The sequence below is a fragment of the Seriola lalandi genome, unplaced genomic scaffold (genome assembly GCF_002814215.2).
Source record: "Seriola lalandi dorsalis isolate HSWRI2012SDOR001 ecotype SW California unplaced genomic scaffold, Sedor1 jcf7180002054938, whole genome shotgun sequence".
Taxonomy (NCBI): domain Eukaryota; kingdom Metazoa; phylum Chordata; class Actinopteri; order Carangiformes; family Carangidae; genus Seriola; species Seriola lalandi.
The window spans coordinates 146,607-165,834 of NW_019525490.1; the positions used below are offsets into that span (position 1 = coordinate 146,607).

General features: G+C 38.7%; 1 protein-coding gene across 1 annotated transcript in view; it reads right to left on the minus strand.

The window, feature by feature from the left end:
- Positions 1 to 19,228, minus strand: part of ipo11 (importin 11) — a 114,885-nt gene that overhangs the window by 60,672 nt on the left and 34,985 nt on the right. The window contains exons 16-20 of the mRNA XM_023393535.2: positions 10,158 to 10,284; positions 3,972 to 4,005; positions 3,713 to 3,753; positions 3,493 to 3,609; positions 481 to 594 (exon numbers count right to left, since the gene is read on the minus strand). Coding sequence (XP_023249303.1) covers positions 481 to 594; positions 3,493 to 3,609; positions 3,713 to 3,753; positions 3,972 to 4,005; positions 10,158 to 10,284 — 433 coding nt within the window. The remainder of the gene's footprint in view (positions 1 to 480; positions 595 to 3,492; positions 3,610 to 3,712; positions 3,754 to 3,971; positions 4,006 to 10,157; positions 10,285 to 19,228) is intronic.

Genomic DNA, 19,228 nt, shown 5'->3' on the forward strand with positions numbered 1-19,228 from the left:
GAAAGACAACAGAGGCAAGACAAAACTACAGCTGTAACGCTCGTTGTCCGCAGGTAGTGCAAGTGTCAGAAGTGCAGCTGCTGTTCCTGTCTTGCCTGCAGACACTGCCCCATCTGCAGGTCTAATTTCCTGCTTATGCTTTTTTCAGTGGATGGTGTAGTTCGCCAACTTCACTTCGGCATAATCTACAGCCTGTTACACTCATGTGAATTTGTGAGCTAAAAGCTAGTTCAACGTGATGGTTCACATCAACACTAAGCATATGCCGTCTTTAACAAGGAAACAGGGGTGCTGCTGTAGCCTAATTGTTAAGGCGAATACCTCATAACCGCAACATCTAAGGTTTGACTCCCGGCCGGTGTTAGGTGTCACAACCTGCTTTCTCTTCCCACCTTTTCTGTCTATACTATCACTGTAAAGGCAACAATGTAAAAAGAAACCAGTCTCTAAAAACAACTTTGAGACAAACATGTACCATACCTGTACTAGGTGGATGAGTGTAGTCAGTATGGCACACCGAAGCATGTTGTGTTCTTCAGATTGCTTCCAGAGCAGGGGTAGGTACTGAACCAGACAGCCTACATATGGCCGGATCTGAAGCAGAAGAAAATTATGAAAAATGTCAAATAAGAGGTAAAGCACGTAATACTATTCAATTCAACCGGCATCATCTACTAACTCTCAGGCAGCTTATGTTATGAGCCTACTTTGGATGAATTAGATGTCTCATTTGGGAGCAAGGAAAGGGAAAATGGTGATCTCTGATTTGTTGCTGTCTCAGCAAAGTAGAATGTCTATTCATCAGATACCTAAACACATACAATGACCACTCAAAAGCAGCTGTTTATTTGACCTTGAAAGTGTTATTGTGCATAAAAGATTAAAGAAAAAGAGAAACTATGATGCATTTAGTGCCTCCGCTCAAAGCTTTGTATGTTTTTCTCAGCAGTGAATTCAGCCTCCATCAACCCAAATCACCTGCTTCAAAAAATGCTTCAGCTGTGGAAAGAAAATATTGGACAGGTAGTTGAAAATACAGTAAAACAATATATTTATTTATTATTATTTTCTGCCATCTCAACTGAGATGATCTCTTAGTGTGTCAACTCTACAGCTAATTTGGTTGACACATGATGTGTTTGTAGATCCAGAGCAGCAGCAACAATCAAGAGCTGAAATTGTGTGTAACTCTACCACTATAAAATGAGACACAGGTTTGTGTGTCTGTTCTTGTAACTCCTTGATCTAAGAAGCAGCTAGGGGCATGACATTTCGAAGGAACCTATTTGCTCAGTTCAGTTGGTCCTTGTTCTACTTCGGTAGTCCCGTTGTTTTTCCCCTCGCACATATACTCTGTATCCAAGATGATTTAGTGTAGGTCTCCTTTTCTCCTGTTTTATTGGGGGAAAAAACAGGCTACATCATGCCTAAAAAGAAGCCAACAACATTAACAGCACAGTCGGCAAGACGTGAAGATCTCAAACGCATGAGATCTGCGCACAGTGCCGAATCTCCAGAGAAGTCGGGTAATTATTCTTAAATAAAAGAAAATGAGCAAGTTGCCATCCACGTCTTGAGACCAGTGTTCGCTCTCTGCCGGCTCTACACAGCCTCCTCCAGGGGGAAAGAGAGCCGGCAATGTCGCTGAAGGAAATGAAGAATGAAAAAAACTCTTAACCTTATATAACAACATGTGTATTTAGATGTTTCACCCTTTTTTCTGTCACAGGCACATGTTTGCCTTCCTTCACACTGAAGTCGTTCAAACAGATACAAGATTCAAATATACAACTTACTATTCCTACACTATTTTATGACAGTTGTGTGTGCTGTTTCGAATATGTTCCACGCACTGTTTGCCACATCCCTTCCAAATTTTTTCATTAATACTGCTCCACTGTTTGCCCTTTGCACAAAATATATAAAATGGGTGAGACAAGACAAGAAATTCAAGGGAAATCAGGGACACCAGCGGTAAAAGCAATAAAAAGGACCAAAGCACAGGTTAAAAAAAATCATACAAATCCGGTAGGGAAGACACACATTGGATCACACGATGGACAAATTCATACATCGTCAGTGGTTTTTTGATGGTGGGCGTAGGAAGGATGACAACTGGCTGAGCTAAGACTTGATTTGTTCTCTCTCTTCCGAGTATATGACACTGTGCATTCTATTACAAGAACCTCATACCCATGTCCACAGTTGATCTTACCCAACCTACTTGTATCTGAACCTGTGCTCCATTAAGCAATCTCCAGGAAAATCTGTTTCTACAGTCTGTGTGGTCTGACACCAAGCGGATGCCATCACTCTCCTTCCTCTGTGATATAGGAGAACATGATGGCACACAGTGTAATTTAGGTACAGCTGTTGTGCAGCCAGCCAACTCTTGAGATAACCAAGTATGGTACTGAATTACAGAAAAAAGTTTTATGTCATTTTCTTGTGCTGACTTTTGCTAACCCTTCATATTCCCTGTAGCGGCTCTGTGACCGAGCTGCGGACCCCACACTGGAGTTTTTGCTCGATTACACCTTTATAAGGAGCCGGATAGGAGTAGACAGAACAGTAAAAATGAAACACGACACACAGCCTCACGGAGGAAGATAAAAAGGGCGAAAAACAGACCCACAAACCCGCCTAGAATGACATTTGTGAGACTGACAGCAGGAAAAGGAGCTAAATCTCATCATATCTGTCATCACATTCATTTCAACTCAAGCTGCACTCATGGTTTTAATGGTTGTCTTAGCTGCTGCCAGTCTTTGTGCATTCAAAATCCCTTGTGAGAAGGGTTAGAATATTAATGGGACTTCCACTGACTCTAGAAGTTGAGCCAGGGCCAGTGACTAGGGAAGACTTAACCAGACTGACAGCTCACAAGGATGAAAGCCATTTCTGTGACCGATTTAAGTCAAGGGATCGTTTACGGGAAGGTGCTTAAAATGGATCTGAAAAGAGCCTGAGGGGTCAAGAGGAAGGTTAGTTTTTTAAGGGTTGGCAGTTAAGTGGATCAGAACGACTTATTGGATTCACAGAAAAAATAAAATAAAATCCATACGGCCACAAAAGCACTGCAGTGGCAGAGGGGAGACTGTATCATCATGATTAATGAAAGAAGACATCAGAACAGGGCCTGCCTGAAGCCTTATGATTTCCAAAGAGTAAAGAACTGGACTTCACAAAAGCCAGTGTCCGAGGATGTGAAAAATCATTAATGTCTATCTATATCTAACCACAGATGGCTGTTTTACCTTGGTGGCCTGGGGCTAGAACAGGGTGACAGATGTTTTGTATCTCAGTTATAATGTTTCTAAACAGCTTCACATGTCACTTGCAGAGTCCGGGTCAATGGCTACAATTTGTGAAGTGCTATTCTTTACAAAGCAACATGTTAAGAGTTTGCCTCAAGTTCACGTTGAATACATAGGAAAAGTAACATGTGATCTATATCCTAAATACTGCTTTTTTTGATATCTCTGATCTCACCTGGATGTTTACCCTCTCGATGACACAGGAGATGACATGGAGCACTTGCATTTTAGTGTCGCACTCCGTCACCTGCTGCAACAACTGGAAGAGCAGCCCAAAGATTGACTCGAGGTACTAAACAGAGAGACACCAGAGTGTAAATGTTAAAAAAAAAAAAAAGGTAAAATGGACAGCTGAAAAGAAAGATTATTATATATTTTTGATTTCATGTACTCACTGGGAGGAATTGTTCTGTCCGGAATTCAAAGTCATCAACAGGTGGTGATGAATTAAGGATGAAATCAAATTGCTTTGGATGAATATGCAATCGCTTCACTGGCATATGTGAAAACATTCTTCAATTGCTTTGCCATAGCCAAGGAGTGATAAAGCTTATATGCTGTTAGATGCAGTGAGGCTTAAATAACAAGTATAATGTGCAGAATTCTTGTTTTACCATGCCTGTCTGAAAAATAATATAAGTATAGGAAGGATATTGAGCTTCAGGGTTGTAGCTGTCTCAATCCGCACCTATGAGGAAAAAAAATAAATAAATAAACAGTTCATTTTGAAAAGCATTTTAGAAATTAGGCATCACAATTTTACCCAGAGAAGGTTTACTGAGTTTGCAGAGAACTCAAATAAAGAAAATAGACTGAGTGCAGCTGCACGTGTAGCAATCCAACCAAACACAAAAACTATCATTATGTTTTCCTTGCATGGAGCGCAACAACCAGCTCTCACCATTAACGAAAGCTTTTCATGACTGAACACTGTGAGAATGTGTGCACGCAGGAGGGTAGCTAAATATATGCTGTCTATTGTTATGAAAGGGAGCGGCCCCTCCACTCTTAGACTCTAGTGGTGTTATCTGGCAGTGTCTGACTGATGGAGGTGGAAATGTTCACAGGGGAAGAAGTGATCAGATGGAGGGAAGGAGGTTAATGAAGGAAAATGAGTGAAGAATAAGGTGAGGGACTTAGAACTCAATTATAGGTGAACCTTGTTCTCAACAATTTCACAACACATTTAAAGTACAAAAGGCATGAGTCTCTATGGGTGTATCAGTGTGTGCGTGTGTGTGTGTGTGTGTGTGTGTGTGAGAGAAGACAAAAGTCATAAACACTATCCACTCTGCCGAAGCTATTTGCAAGCTTTAGTCAAAATACCTTCAGGTGTTTTTGAGATTTTCTCTATTTCAAAAAACAGCTACATTACTCCTTTAGTCTTTAGTCTTAGTCCCGTAGTCTAGATCCCACGGTCTATTTCCTAGTATTTCTGAGCAGTGTTTTAATGTTTTATTTAAGCTTGCCACAAGATTCAAAACACAAGAAAAAATGTTTGGAAGCCTTTTTTGAGGCATTCTGTACTCACTGTAGAAAAATTGTACTTTTTATTGTCTTGATTATAGCGATCAAATATTAAATAAAGGCTGTTTGAGCAAAACCTCTATGTAATAATAATAAAAATATTTTGTTCATATTTATCCCTAACTTGTTAGTCGGGTATAGTTTTCTCTACTTTTTTTATATGTCTATTAAATATGGCAAACCCTAGATTAGTATTATTATTATGTTCTTTTGGGTGACAGCATACATTTGCGGAAGGAAAATGTGTTTGTTGAATATTTTATTTTCCAGTCCATAAATCATTTACATTTCCATATTTGTGGCTGAGTTTCTTAAAATACACAAGCCTTCTGCATTGAAGTGGTTGGAGCTTCTTTTCTCGTACTCTACTTTTTGCACTTGTACACTCAGTTCACTTCAAAGGGAAGTCAGCTTTCAGGAAGTTACTGATTTTGCACCATGCTTAATATTTTTGAGCATCAAACCAATAGTGGGATGACGCTTTACTAGCTGCAATATTTTCCCAATTTTGAACTGACCAATTTAAATACATAGCAACCTTTTAAACCTCCCACAAAAAAAAAACTTCACCATGTGTGATGCAAAATTGTCACTAAATTAAAAAAGACATTTGTACTTTTTATGACTATGAACAGTATGAGTCAATGAGGCACCGTGATTCAAAAATACTCTGGATGCTGCCATGAGACTATCTGTCTAAAACAGTAGAGCAATAACACTGCAACAACTTTCATTTAACACAGTTTTGTCAAAGGAGTGCATGTCATCAATATTTAACACTTACAACAACAACTACAAACAACATCTACTTGCCTTGCAGTGACTCAATTCTAAGATCTGGAGACCAAACATAAAAATACAGCTACTTTTCCATAGAGTACAGCACAGTATTGAGTCATTAAAAACACATTTGACACATTAACCTAAATTAAATTATTTGCACAATCCATTCATAATGACCTTTAAATCACTTTAACTCTTTTATATTGAACATTTAACAGGCAGTTTGGTAATGTGGTCTTACCAAGTCAAAATTTCACCCTCTCTCTTAGAGGAGCACCATGGGAGAAAAAAGCCAATTATTTCAGACAGAAATGAAATGTTATTTCATATCATTGTTAGTGACATCACATGTTCATCCTACGCTCACAATATAAAGCATACACAAAACCGCTCTAAAATGTACTTTGAAGGTATAAAATACTTAAAGTCGATTTTGAAACATAGCTGGATTTAGACATGTACAAATTTCCACCCAGTCTCCAAGATCATAAAATCCTGAATAATGTTTTAGTAATGCTGCATACATTAACAAGCAACAAAAAGAGTATGTTGATAAACGAGGCCCATCAGTTGCCATCAGCACTGGCCTTGTTGGCAATTCAAACACTAATGAGAGAAACTGCATTTCTAAAGCAATGCGTAGAAGATAATAGATTGTGTGATGAAATACTCAGATGGGTCTCTCACGCACCAATACACGGCCCGACAATGATTCAGTCAAAACATTTGCTTCACATTATTATTCAGCCTCAAACCGTCTTTGAGGGATCCTAAAAGAACAGCTGGTTAAAACTGAATTTAAAAGTGATTGGAGGTTTAATCCAAAAACCACTGATAGGGCAGAAACTTAGAAACTCGTGGATGAAGCTATGTCCCACCGTGTGCATGTTAAATGCACAAACTCTTCCCTGAGGAAAATGATTCATCCACTGCTCCACTGGTAGAAACAAATGACGATTATTACCTGGACCTTAGATAAATTTAATATGGATAACATCGGCTAAAACAGCCCAAGAGCGGGTCAAAGTTTCACTGTGACCACACAGACGCCAACCACAAAGGCAAAAGGGAAAGCTATAAACAAATATTATCTGGAAATTAAAATCAGAGCAGATAAACAATAATAATTTGCACAAATTGTAGCTCCAGCTGGCTTATCACTAAAATCACTTGAAACAGAGAGCAACCTCATAAGCTTTTCCGTGACGAGAAAGAAACGATTAATGTTTTGGATTTACTTGTCTGTCTAAGATAATCTAACTACAAAATTAATGATTTTACACTGATTGTTATACACTTGATGGCAAATAATACACTGAAGACAAAAGCAGCATGATATAAAGTGGATATCTGAGACAAATTCTGATCACAAGAAAAGTCCATTACAATTCTCTCCGATTTCATGTTTTCTATGGTCTCTCCTTTCTGTCAGGTTGTAATCCTCACTTCCTCTAATAATTTGTGGTTCAAAATTGATGTCAGTCAGGATAGTTCATTTCCTGTACACTAACTAAAAACATGATAGGATTTTAATTATGAGGCACAAATCCATATCTATTATGACTCAGAGCCTTCCTGCAGTTGAGAAAAAGTGAGCCGTGAACTGTTGACTAAAACATCACAGCTTGATGCCGTCAAAGCTGGCTTAACAGCAAATTCTTGAAAACATTATTACCTCCCACTGGGAATGCAAATGGCCTGAAAATGGAAGGAGTTAAAACTTGCCACCGAGATTATTTTTAGCCTTGAATCCGAATCTGAGAGTAAACACCAGAGAAGAATGCAGCTGTTAGAGAGCAGGGTATTGGAGGAAATGAGGAGAGAAGAACTGGCACAATAGTAGGCTGCGAGCAACAGACACCTGTGATCTGTGATTTAGTTTACTGATAGTTGCCAGCGAACTGTGTGTGTGTGTGTCTGTGCGCGCGCATGTGTGCGTGTGTCTCATATACAAAGCTCCCACAGTGTGCAACGCTACAACAAAAATTTATTTATTGTAGATATCTACACTTCTCAAAAGCATGGCAGTATATTAGCATCTTTAATAATGAACTGAAATGAAATAAGCAGTAAAATCAGTTGTAAATCTGTTAAATTAAAAAATCTAAATTTAAAACATTTTTCATTCAACAGGTTTTAGTTACATAACTCCTGGATAAGTTCTGCAATCCATCATGTGCTTAACAGAATATACCCTTAACTAGAATCCCATCATAACAGAGCACCGAGGAAAAGTATAATACATTTATTTTAGCCACTTGAGGGTTTATTTGACTAATCACATTTAAAGGAGAGGCTTGTCTATCTTGCCTATACCTACAAGCCTATTTCATGCTTAAGACAGTTGGACAAGACACATAAATCTAATTTAAGGACACAAGGTGACTGTGCCTTTCTTATTACATTGTTAGAGTTGTTACAAAAGCAGACTGTACTATACATCAGAAATGAAAAAAAAATTAAAAACAAGTGTCTCATCAGCTTCAACATCTTTTTTTTACATTTACTGATGTAATTCAAGAGACTAATACTAATGAAACCGAAACCCATTCAGTCCACATGCAGTTGAATGACCATTTTAATAAAACTTAATCTACTGACGCTACATTTTTTTCCACATAGGGCCAAATTAATCGAGATCTAATTACTCCAGACACCCTACCATCTTACTTACACTGAATTATCCTTTTTCTCTCATTAAAATTCACCTCATAAGACAAAAAAGAGCAAAGCATTTACAAGCCTAAGTGGCCAAGCTGAAGCATGCTCATAAGAGGAAATCAATAAGCGTCTATTGTCAATTACTCCTTCCATTGAAGTACAGAAAATGAAATATCACAGATAAATGTAACTGTTATTGTGAGTGATTCACTTCCAATCTGAACAACAGGGACAACAGAATAGCAATGGAGATATTGATAACCAATTGGACTGATGGATAGAGGGCAGTTTCCTCCATTAGTCCATTAAAACTTTATGATTCTGCCCAGGAGGCTCTAATTGTCTGATACAGTATTGATCAGAAACCACATCATGATTGGTGAGCTGGTCAGTAATGTAACAGCAAGCTTGTTCCAAGTAAGAAACTGTAAGAGCCACGAGTTCCCTAATAAAGATTCCAATTTTGTAATATTAGATTATTAAAAAAAAACCTGTGTTCTGAATCTAATTTTTCATATTAAACCAATAATCTGTAAAACCAACGAAAAATATATTTCTTTGAGTAATCTCCATATCCATTTAGCTTCACTTAGAGATTAAATAAGTGAAATGGAAGTGAAAATGAATATTATTGGTTACATTTGAATTTGCCCAATAAATACAAAGTGAAATAAAAATCAAATCATATTCTGGGGACCTTTGTGACATGTATGTTCAAGGCACAATAACGATGATTACCCATTAAATGTGCAGTGCATGGACGGATAATTGGCTACATGTATACAATGCTACTTACACAAGTTTAATTCCAGCGTGTAGCTCCCTGCTAATCATTTTTACAGCAGCTCAAATGAAATGAAATGTGGAGAGATGTCACTTGCCTCAGTTAATTGGTATCCATAGCAACAGGTGGCATTAGGTCCCATGGCAATGTACTGTCGGTTATGACCATAAAGCAGGGTGGTACAGACCTGTCTATACTATTTTATATTCTTACTGTCACCACGTGTGCTTCTGTACACTTCTTTTAATTAAAGCACCCAAAATAGATGATGCATCACATGTTGTAACTGGGAACACGCAGTTCATTTCAGACAGCAGAACACATTACATCACATTAGTCTTATCAGAGCGTGTTGGTGTGGGCATTACCTAAGGTGTATTATTATCTTAATTATATCATAGACCTAATTACATTACAATCACGTTATATGTGTACCGCAGCTAAGAGGAATGCAAATCACCTCTCATCTAATAGTTCCTCACACAAAGAGGCAATCAGACGCAGAAAGATTGAACCCAGGTATTCATAAGGGTGGTTTGCTAGTGGTGAGATTATCTCGAATTGAATTCTAAATAATGCAAAGAATTTTCCACATTCCTTCAAATAAATTCTGTTAAAAGAAAACACATCAATCAAGGGCACGGCTCAGGAGGCAAGAAAACCAACCGTGGTTAAATGTAATTTGAATTTAGAACGACTACAGAATAATAACAGCCACTTTTCCAAAACAGGATCAGGGCTTTATCAAGACAAAGACTGAATAGAAATGTTATTTGATAAATAAGAAGGTTGAATTTTTTAATCAAAACAATATTAAAAGAAATTATCTTTTGTAAGAAATACAAAAGAAAATATAAAATAGTATGTTCCTTCTTGCAATCCCTGACTAACTATGTTTGGGTTTGTTTGTAGAAAGTTGGCAGCATAACCGCTGCGGTTCCATGTTGTTAAGCTGGGAACAATGTTTATGTAGCTGACTGTGCACTTTCACTAACGGCCCAAATCAGTCATTACGAATCCAGTGTTTTCGGAGGAAACTGGCGCTCCAGCCATCATAAGCAAAAGAAAAAATGTAGCTGCCTTACCACCAAGTCGGGATCCTGCATGAGGCTCAGGATGACCTCATACAGTAAAGGTCGAAGGTCAGATTTGAACTTGACGGAGATCCACTGTCCTATTAGCCAGATGACTCGTCTGCGAATCAACTTGTACCTGGAGAGGAGAGGAGAGGAGAGGAGAGGAGAGGAGAGGAGAGGAGAGGAGAGGAGAAGCATAAGTTGTGGTAGCAGAAAAATACTTTAACAGACTTCTCTGCACTTCTGCACTTTTCATCATTATCAATATTTGGAAAAATGAACCAGTAGGCTCTCTAATCTTATCTCCACAATGTACTCACAGTGCTTATGGATCCAGTAGAAACAAATGGGCCAGCTATTCAAGTGATGAAATCAGTTCTGTCATTATCTATGACTCATCCTGAAATTTCTGTGGCTTATGTGTACTGAAGACAGCAGTAGAATTTGTGGTCTGAGGAGAGGCCCATATCACTGTCCCTCTTTTACACATATCCAACTCTCACACTCTGGCTATGCACATTTCAGTGTGCATGTGTATGTCACCAGAAAAGAGAGAGAAAAAGTAATGACACCACTATCTCTACCTCAGCTGAAGACCACAGCAGAGTGGTCGAAAACACGCCCCAATAGACAAATTGAGAAAAAAGGCAATTAGGTAAAGAAAGGTTTTGTTAAGAATGATTATACTGTATTTGTTTTCGTTTAAATGAATGCCTGAGCAAAAGACGGAAAGCCTGAGGGACACTGATACCAGTGTCTAAAGACTCAATAAGGGACATGCCCTGGTTCGAAAACTAGAATGATCAAAAAGCCTCTGGGGCTAAGTAGTGTGTGATATGAATTAAAATGGCCTAAGTTGCATGTCTCAAATGTGAGGCACTGAAAGTTGGGAGCTAATGGTTTTTCAACAGTTGTATTGGGCAGGCAAGAAGTGTCCCCCTGCATCTGCCCTGGTTTGTATCCGCAACAGAAACTTTGTCCGAGGACCGCCTTGACAGAAATGAGCAGAGGGAGGAATGAAGGAAGGGAGAGAGGATAAAGGATAGGGGGATGACACTCTTGTTGGCATCTTGTCAAATATCCACAGGGAGCCAGAGACCAAAGTCTGGGCCACAAGCCAGGAGACACTAAATAACAGTATGACTCAGGACTTGCAGTTGGCAAACAATAGTGTGTGCGCGTGTGTGTGCGTGAGTGTACAAGAAGTGAGTTGCCTGTGTGAATACGCAAAAAGCTTGTTTTTGTTTCATCAACTGAAAATTTGCTTAATGGATTTCCAAATCAATTTCAAAAAAAAAAAGCAAAATCCAGAAACATTTCGAAAACTAAATTTTAGATTGTAAGTTGCCATCACTAACAATATTAAGCTAAATGTCACTTGAACTTGATTTTTCATCTTAAAAGAACTTGGACAATCCCCGGCTAAACTGCTCAGCAGCAGTGGCGCATGACAGGAAAATAAACTAGAATCCAATTGCTTTAAAAAAAAAGCAAACAAATGCAACAAAACCTTATTTTCTACATGCTTTAGGCAGGTAGCATATGGGATGGTTCCGCCATAATAGAGTAGGTACAATAGTGCCAGTGGACAACAGCCATGGGCACATTCCCAGACTCCTCTCTACAATCAGGCTCCAAAAAACTGCTTGGCACCAAAGCACGGACACTCGGATAGCAAGTCCGTTACATCAACAGTAAACAATTAAACTCCTGATGATTATTTGTTGTCACACTAACAGACAAGGTAAATCTGGGACACATGCTTTTTTTGGGTATTCTTTAAGACAACAAATAGTGGTTCCTTTTCTACAAAGTGCAGCAGAAAACCATCATGTATGCTCAGACTTGAGCATACACAAAATAAATCCTGACAATCGTCTGCATTATTTCTCAAGGCATCATAATCGGTACACTGATTATTATTCATTCATGCCCTCTTTTGGAAATGACTAAAAGATTAGTGTTCCCAACTATGCATACAATATAAGTATATAAGTGCAGTGCACGTCTGCTGCTTTAGATGTGCAGACTACAGCTGGTAGTGGTTTTTAATAGTGCTGCTGGCAACGTGGAAGAAATGACTAGAAAGGCAGATGGACAGGCAGGTTGACAGGGGTGTTAGTCCGTCAGTCAAAACTCAGTCAAGACATGACTCATCCCACTTAACCTGTCTCTTCCTACATAACTTCACACAACTGTCAGTGACCCCGCTCATCCGTCTGGCAAACAAATGGGAAATCCATGTGTCAAAATGTGCACTAAATGAAAACCGTAATCATAATTTTAAATTTTGCTTTAACACTTTTCCTTTCCTTCTATTTTGCAGACATTACGGCAGGTTTAGGACAATGTGTTGTAAAAGAGGTAGCTGTGCTGGACACGGTTGGACAAGTCTGAGGCTTTTGTGCGATGCTTCTTCCTTTTCATATTTTGTGTTTTTGACAGCACTTCAGTAGTGTTACTGCCATGTTTGTGTAGTGATCAGAATTTTTATATGCCTTGTGAATGGGAAATAGAGTTTCCTTAATATGGATGAAGCAATTTGAGGCACATAGTTCCCAGGCTGAGGATAGGAAGAGTCTCTTACAGAGTCTGAGCTAATAACCATGAATAATTATTATTACTGGGGCACAAGGTATGCTGCTTACATAAAAACAAAAAGAATTGAAAAAAGCACTAAAAATGTAATTCTTTGGTTTGTATTTTGTTGTATATTTCGTTTTTTTAAGTCATTGTAGGATTTGTGCATGGGGTCAAAGGGTTTTTCAGATTGTGTTTAAGTTTTTGATGACCAGATATGTACTGATGCTGTTTCTACAATACTTCTGTGTAGCCTTTTAGCTCCAGCACTGTGAGCAAATGTCAGTATTCTCACTGGGGCTCAAAGCCTATTCACTTAATGGTGTCAACACCAGGTGAAAGATGGTGTGTCACAATGGGAGCTGATTCAAGAGAAGCAGAGGTAAGCAGAGTTACAGTACACTAAAACTAGCGTAAGGAGGGAAACCGCTAAAAATGCTGACCTCAAACAGGTAATATTTATCATCAGGGAACTTATTATTAGGGCATGAACCCAAGCTGTGTGAAAAATCCAATGGGATATTTCTTTTGTGTCATAACCCGACATTTCCTGTGTGTACATGCCAAACTCGATTATGTTTGGAGCATAATGCCAACAAAAACCCATTCATAGTGGTAAATATTAGCAATAAGGGAGAATAAAGTTAAAGAGAATCAGAGGACATAATTTCATAGCATCTACTGGTAACCCAGGAGAGTGACCGGCTTTTCTAACAAAATGCTACACAAAAGGTCAAGCCACAAAAGGCAATGTCAAAATTGTCAAAAGTGCTGTCTGACAGTAGAATGATGGAGCACACGCTGTGTCTTTATCTGTATGTATGTAGGTGAGACAAAGAGCTTCTTCTGGCAATTCGGAGATGTCAGTGTGAGTGATACTATGGGTGTGTGTGGCTGTGTCCAAGTAAAGGTCACATGCTCATTTTGCTTGAGTGCATGTGCATGTGTAAACAGTATGTGTACTCAAAGATGACATACTGTCATCACTCTAAGACAAGGGAGGAAAAGACTGACAGCAAGTCAAAATTTAAGCATGTGTGGCGGTAAGTAAGCAAGTAAGACTGCATACAGCATGTGTTTGTGTAGTCATGTCAATAAGCAACAACCAGCTTTCTGTTTTTTTTTTTTAAAGGGGGCTTACTAGCGGCCCGAGGCTCAGCCACAGGTGTAAGTCACAGTTTTGCTGACAGATACGGTAATTCATTTTCTGACGGTTATTGCTTCATATTGAGTGATATAAACAAACTTACAAAGGGCTAAAACTTAAATCAGTGATGTCCCTCCATAACATCGATTACAATTATGAAATTTACAAACCTAGGTAAAAGGTATTATCACACTTATATCATGACCACTTGCCAACAAAGTGTAATTTGTTCTGAAATTAAAAGCTTCAGTTGTTCAGTTACTCATACAAGTAATTCTGATCTCACTTTTTAACATCATGAAAAATAGTTAATGAGTTCAGAATTGCTGATTTTTGCATTACTAGGCAACAGATGATACCTTGCTTTCATTTTCTTGCTTTTTATCCCCCAGGCTGCAGGAAGGCATGAACATTGTGATGCACGTTTGCAGTGCAGGCTCTATAAGCTTTTATTTGCATCATTATAACATGTAACAGACGGCCAAATATGCTGTTTTGCAAACACTTTTAAAATCATGAACAATATCTTTGCAACTCTGGAACTATATAATTGAAAAGCTTTAGATTAATTATCAATAAGCCATCGGGTGTATGGCTTCTGTCATTGACAAGAAATTTAGCTTGAATAGACTTGATTCCAGCACCATGTGCAGATAAGAGAGTGATTGCAACATGGAAGAAATTCCTAGTAATTGACTCAGAACCAAAATCTCTGAGTAGAATCAGAATCAATCAAATCTAAATGATATCCTACTCTGATGAAACAGCATGGTAACTGGGACAGACAAATTGTGAGGTTGGAGGTAGGCAGCTGAAAATCCTGCCTCTGTGGGAGCAGGTGGGTGCAGACTTGCACTCTAAACCCGAGTCTGTCAAGGACAACATTCATTAAGCTGCTCAAATGACACTGGTTTCTCCATAGATACAGGCTTTATGTTCTGCTTTAAGCTCTTTTTTGTAACCCTCTTGCTTAGCATATTGTTGCCAATATCTAGTCTTTTATTGTTCTTTGTGATGTGGATCAAGGTCCAAACAAGCAAGCTGTATGAAACGGCCAATACCCAGAGGGCCAAGGAAGACAGGCAGTGCAGCATGATCTGGGAATGCTCTAGTAACGGCATCAAGTGCATTAACCAGAAAATCTGCTTTGAATGCAGCTTCGGGCAGATGCAAATACAGGTATTGTTCTTCTGCTTCTCCAGAGACGCTGCCATAGTTGGGAAATATTTCAGCCTTACTATTTTCACAGGGTTGCAAAACTAAATTTGATCAGAGCAGACTGGGAGTACTTTTATACCTAGGTGAAATATATACCTTTAAAGTAGTGCTGACAGGGGTTGAATGAAAACATACAGTGGGGTCCAAAAGTCTGTGACCATTTTCAAGTGGTCTCGGACTTTGTGTACTCTTGGATAATCACCCTTGGACTCTGAAAAGCTCTTTTTTTTCTCTATTTTTGCATAGAAAAACTAAATTCTATTATAGATAAATTTTTCACTTAACATCCATTACTTTCATTATTATATAGAGGGTTGTGTGTATAAGTGTGTGTGTGAGTGTGAACATAGTATGTGCTAACCGGTTGGCAGTGGACAACAGCAATAATGCGACAATAATGCACTGGCTCCATCAAAAAAAACCCAAAGGAACAACACAACATTGCTCATATTAAGTAAAGAGACTGGTCAAATAATCCATGGGCTGAATTCAAGTCAACTCTCCCGACATGGGCTTCCTCCCAGCACACTCAGGCATGAAAACAAGAAATCGAAAACACAAGATTTCAGCAAACACACAGAGAATAAATACATAATATACACACATTATCATAAACACTATAAACAGCCACTTAGAAGCCAGAGGGTGGACTTTGTAAAGAAACTAAAACTAACAATTATCAAGAAAGACATTTAATCTTTTCTGTTTTTTGTTTTTTTTTACTTGTGTTTGTACACTCAATGACTAGAAAAGGCAAAACTGTGCCTGTGCAAAAGTAGAGGGCCATTAAACATGATTTGAATACAGTATTTGTTGCCTAAACATACTGTACAAGCAATGGCCACTTCATTTTTCATAAATAGATTACAATGAGAAATCTTAACGCCTACTGAATAGAGAAACAAGAAATATTGAAAATCCATTAGTTGTGCGCCAGAAATGATTATTTGATGACTGTAGAGTGGTGGTGCTTGAACACTTGAACAATAATAGAGATAAGACAGGTGGCAAGGGCTATTACAAGTAATCACAAGTCTACAATATAAGACTTAATGACCTGGTTCTCGCAATTCCCCAATATCAATCTACCTGAGCACCTTTGGCACGAAACTTGAACGCAGTATCAGTGAAAAAGAAACATCCACCCATAGACAGTAGTACAAAGCACCGGTGTGTGCATGCTTAACTTTGATACCGAGGCACTGCAGGTCCCTTGCTGAGTCACTTCCACAAAGTGTGACGGCTCTTTCAAATGGGGGCCACAGTATGGAAGAGAGAGTGTGGCAAAACATGTCACTTTAAAAATGATCTTTACAAGATAAAAAGGGGGAAAAGGTGGAAAAAGAGCTGTGGGCTGAGATTGAGGGGTCACCGCTTGATTTAGCTACTCTGTGATGGTGCATTTTACTTACAGTTGTAAACGGAAATATTGAACCCCCAAAAGAAAAAGTAAGGATCTATACCTTAAAGACTTAATTTAAGCAAAATCTGGGTCTGCGGGAAGGTTTATCAGTTGAATAAACAAAGAATGATGTAGTATTTTAGAGTATATGTGTCCCCTGTGCAAGTTGTTTTTTGAGTCTTTATTTTTGGTTGTATTTGTTTTAAACAGCCTGCACTAGCCCCCTTTCCCCCTTTTAGTTTACCTCATTTGTTTATTTTAACACATTTTCCTTAAGCACCTTAAATATAAATAACAAGCTGGTCGAAACAAACCCCTATACAAAACTGTTGATTTCAAAACCTACTGATAGTCTGACCTAAAGTTGGGTTAAAACACTTACCCAACCTTAATTTGTTTCAGCTGTGATGTGTTTATATAAACACCACACAGGCATGTGTTCAAGGTGTGTTGCAACCATGTTGAAGACAAAGGAGCTGTCACAAACGTTGAGAGAGGAATTTCATTGCACCAATAAGGACAAAGGGTATAAAAAGATTTCTAAGACCTGGAACATTCCTAGAGACACCATTGGGAACATTGTATGGAAGTTCAAAACTTACAGCAATGTAATTTCATCAAGAGGCCTGGAATATCCTGGAGCGGTCTACTCAGTCTCCAGATTTAAATCCTATTGAAAATCTTTGGTGGGATTTAAAGAAAGCAGTTGCAGCGTAGAAACCATCAAACCTCAATGAGTTGGAAGCTTTTGCACAAGAGGAATGGGCAAAGTTTCCACAAGAGAGGTGTCAGAAGCTTGTCAGCATTTACTGAAATCGCTTAATAGAGGTTATAAAGGCAAAAGGATGGTCCGCCAAGTATTGAGGTTGTGGGTTGAATAATAGTGTACATGGACATTTGCCAAGAGAACTACAAAATGAACTTCCTCTCACTGAGGGAGATCATCAGACATGTCCCTGCTTTAATATCCATGCTGAATCTACAGCCTCTTCAAAAGACAGTGCGAACATTTAAAATCTGACAGCCTGATTCAGCACCTCAGGACAGAGAACTCAATGGGAGTTGAGAAGTTTATGGGCTGTCCTTGGCATTACTAAACATAAAAACTCGAATGGCACTCAGTACAGCGCATACTTTCACCAAACGTCTGTCAGACAGACATATCAGATTTTTTTCTCATCAAGACCCATACCTTAATTCCTAAGAAATTGACGAAATTGACAAAAATGACAAAAAGTGCCCTTCTCTCACAATGTTAAGGAAGAATTGCTGGATTCGTCCTTTCAACCGGATCCAATCATTTTATGGGTTCCTCCTTCACCTATGCCCCATCCCTGCACCAAGCTTGGTGCAAATGGGTTCTGAACTTTTTGCTGCTGACAAACAAACGAACCAACAGACAGATACTGGTGAAAAACCTCTTTGGCGGAGGTAAAAATCCTCTTTGCACAAAGCCTTATCAGTTATCTGTTCATTATCAACAATTTCACCGAGGAGACTAAAACCAATAATGTAGATAACATAAGATGAGCGCAAACAACTATTAACTAAGGAGCCACAGGCTCACTTGTGCCCTGAGCCAGACAATTGAATGGGGGATATTTCTTCATAGTCATCAACACATCCAGAGTATTTTATTTCAAAACAGTTGTTAGTTTCCCTCTATTTTTTTCATCTGCCATTGAGGGAGCAGAGTTAATAACTACAGGCTCGTGTTTGCATTCATGTGTGAGTGCATGAGACAAAAAGAGCAACAGAGGTGGTGTTTGGCTGAATTCCTGTGCATTTGTATTTATTTCTCATTTATTTCTATTCATACACCAGTGACCTAGGGTGACATTCCCAGTCATTTTAGCTTGTTCAAATACAAAATAATCAAGTAAAACTTTTAATATCAAAAACTAAAATACAAATTACATACTGTGGGGGTGAACTGGCTTTAAAAAAACAAAAAACAAAGTGGGGGGGGGTTGTTCACACCTGCAGTGTGTGGGAACAGAGCCACAGTGACATCAACAGGCCTGCACTCTGATGTCAGTACCAACCTGAAGGGCCGACCTTTTGAGTGCTGCAGGCTTTTTATTTTTATAGTCTTGTCATCTGTGTGTGTTCTTTGTTCTTCATATCACTCACGCCACCTTCCCTCTGGCCACTCTCCCTCTGGCCACTCTCCCTCTTTCCCATCACAATTTAAATGATTAATCCATTTAAATGCATTAATCTATTACCTCACTGTTTATTGTTCCTGCAGCTGAGTGTAGACTCATGATCAGATTCAAGTTATTTCTCAGTTTGTAGGACAGTATTTCTTGTTGAGTGATTGTGTGAGTGCAAGCAGCAGTTGTTAATGTGACGGTGACAGACGTTGGCTCCAAACATCAGCTGGCTACTTATGAGCCTTTTTGGCATGCAGCAACTGTGCTGATGACTGTAATTAATAGCTGGACAGAGGTTAATAGTCAATTACATTGACTTACGCTGAAAGGAATGTTAACTTTGCAATGTATCAGATGCCACTAATATCTGAAAGGCAGATAACATGCAGTAAAACAAACACTCATTTAAAAAGACCTCCCGAGTTGCTCTAGGTTTCACTATTATTGTTTCAAGCCTGCATTACATTGGTGATGACAGAAGTCATCCCCTTCCTAACAATGATGCAGTTAAATATACTACTGCACACAATGAGGAAAGAGGAACTTGTAGAACACTAGCAGTTCAATTCACTTCAAT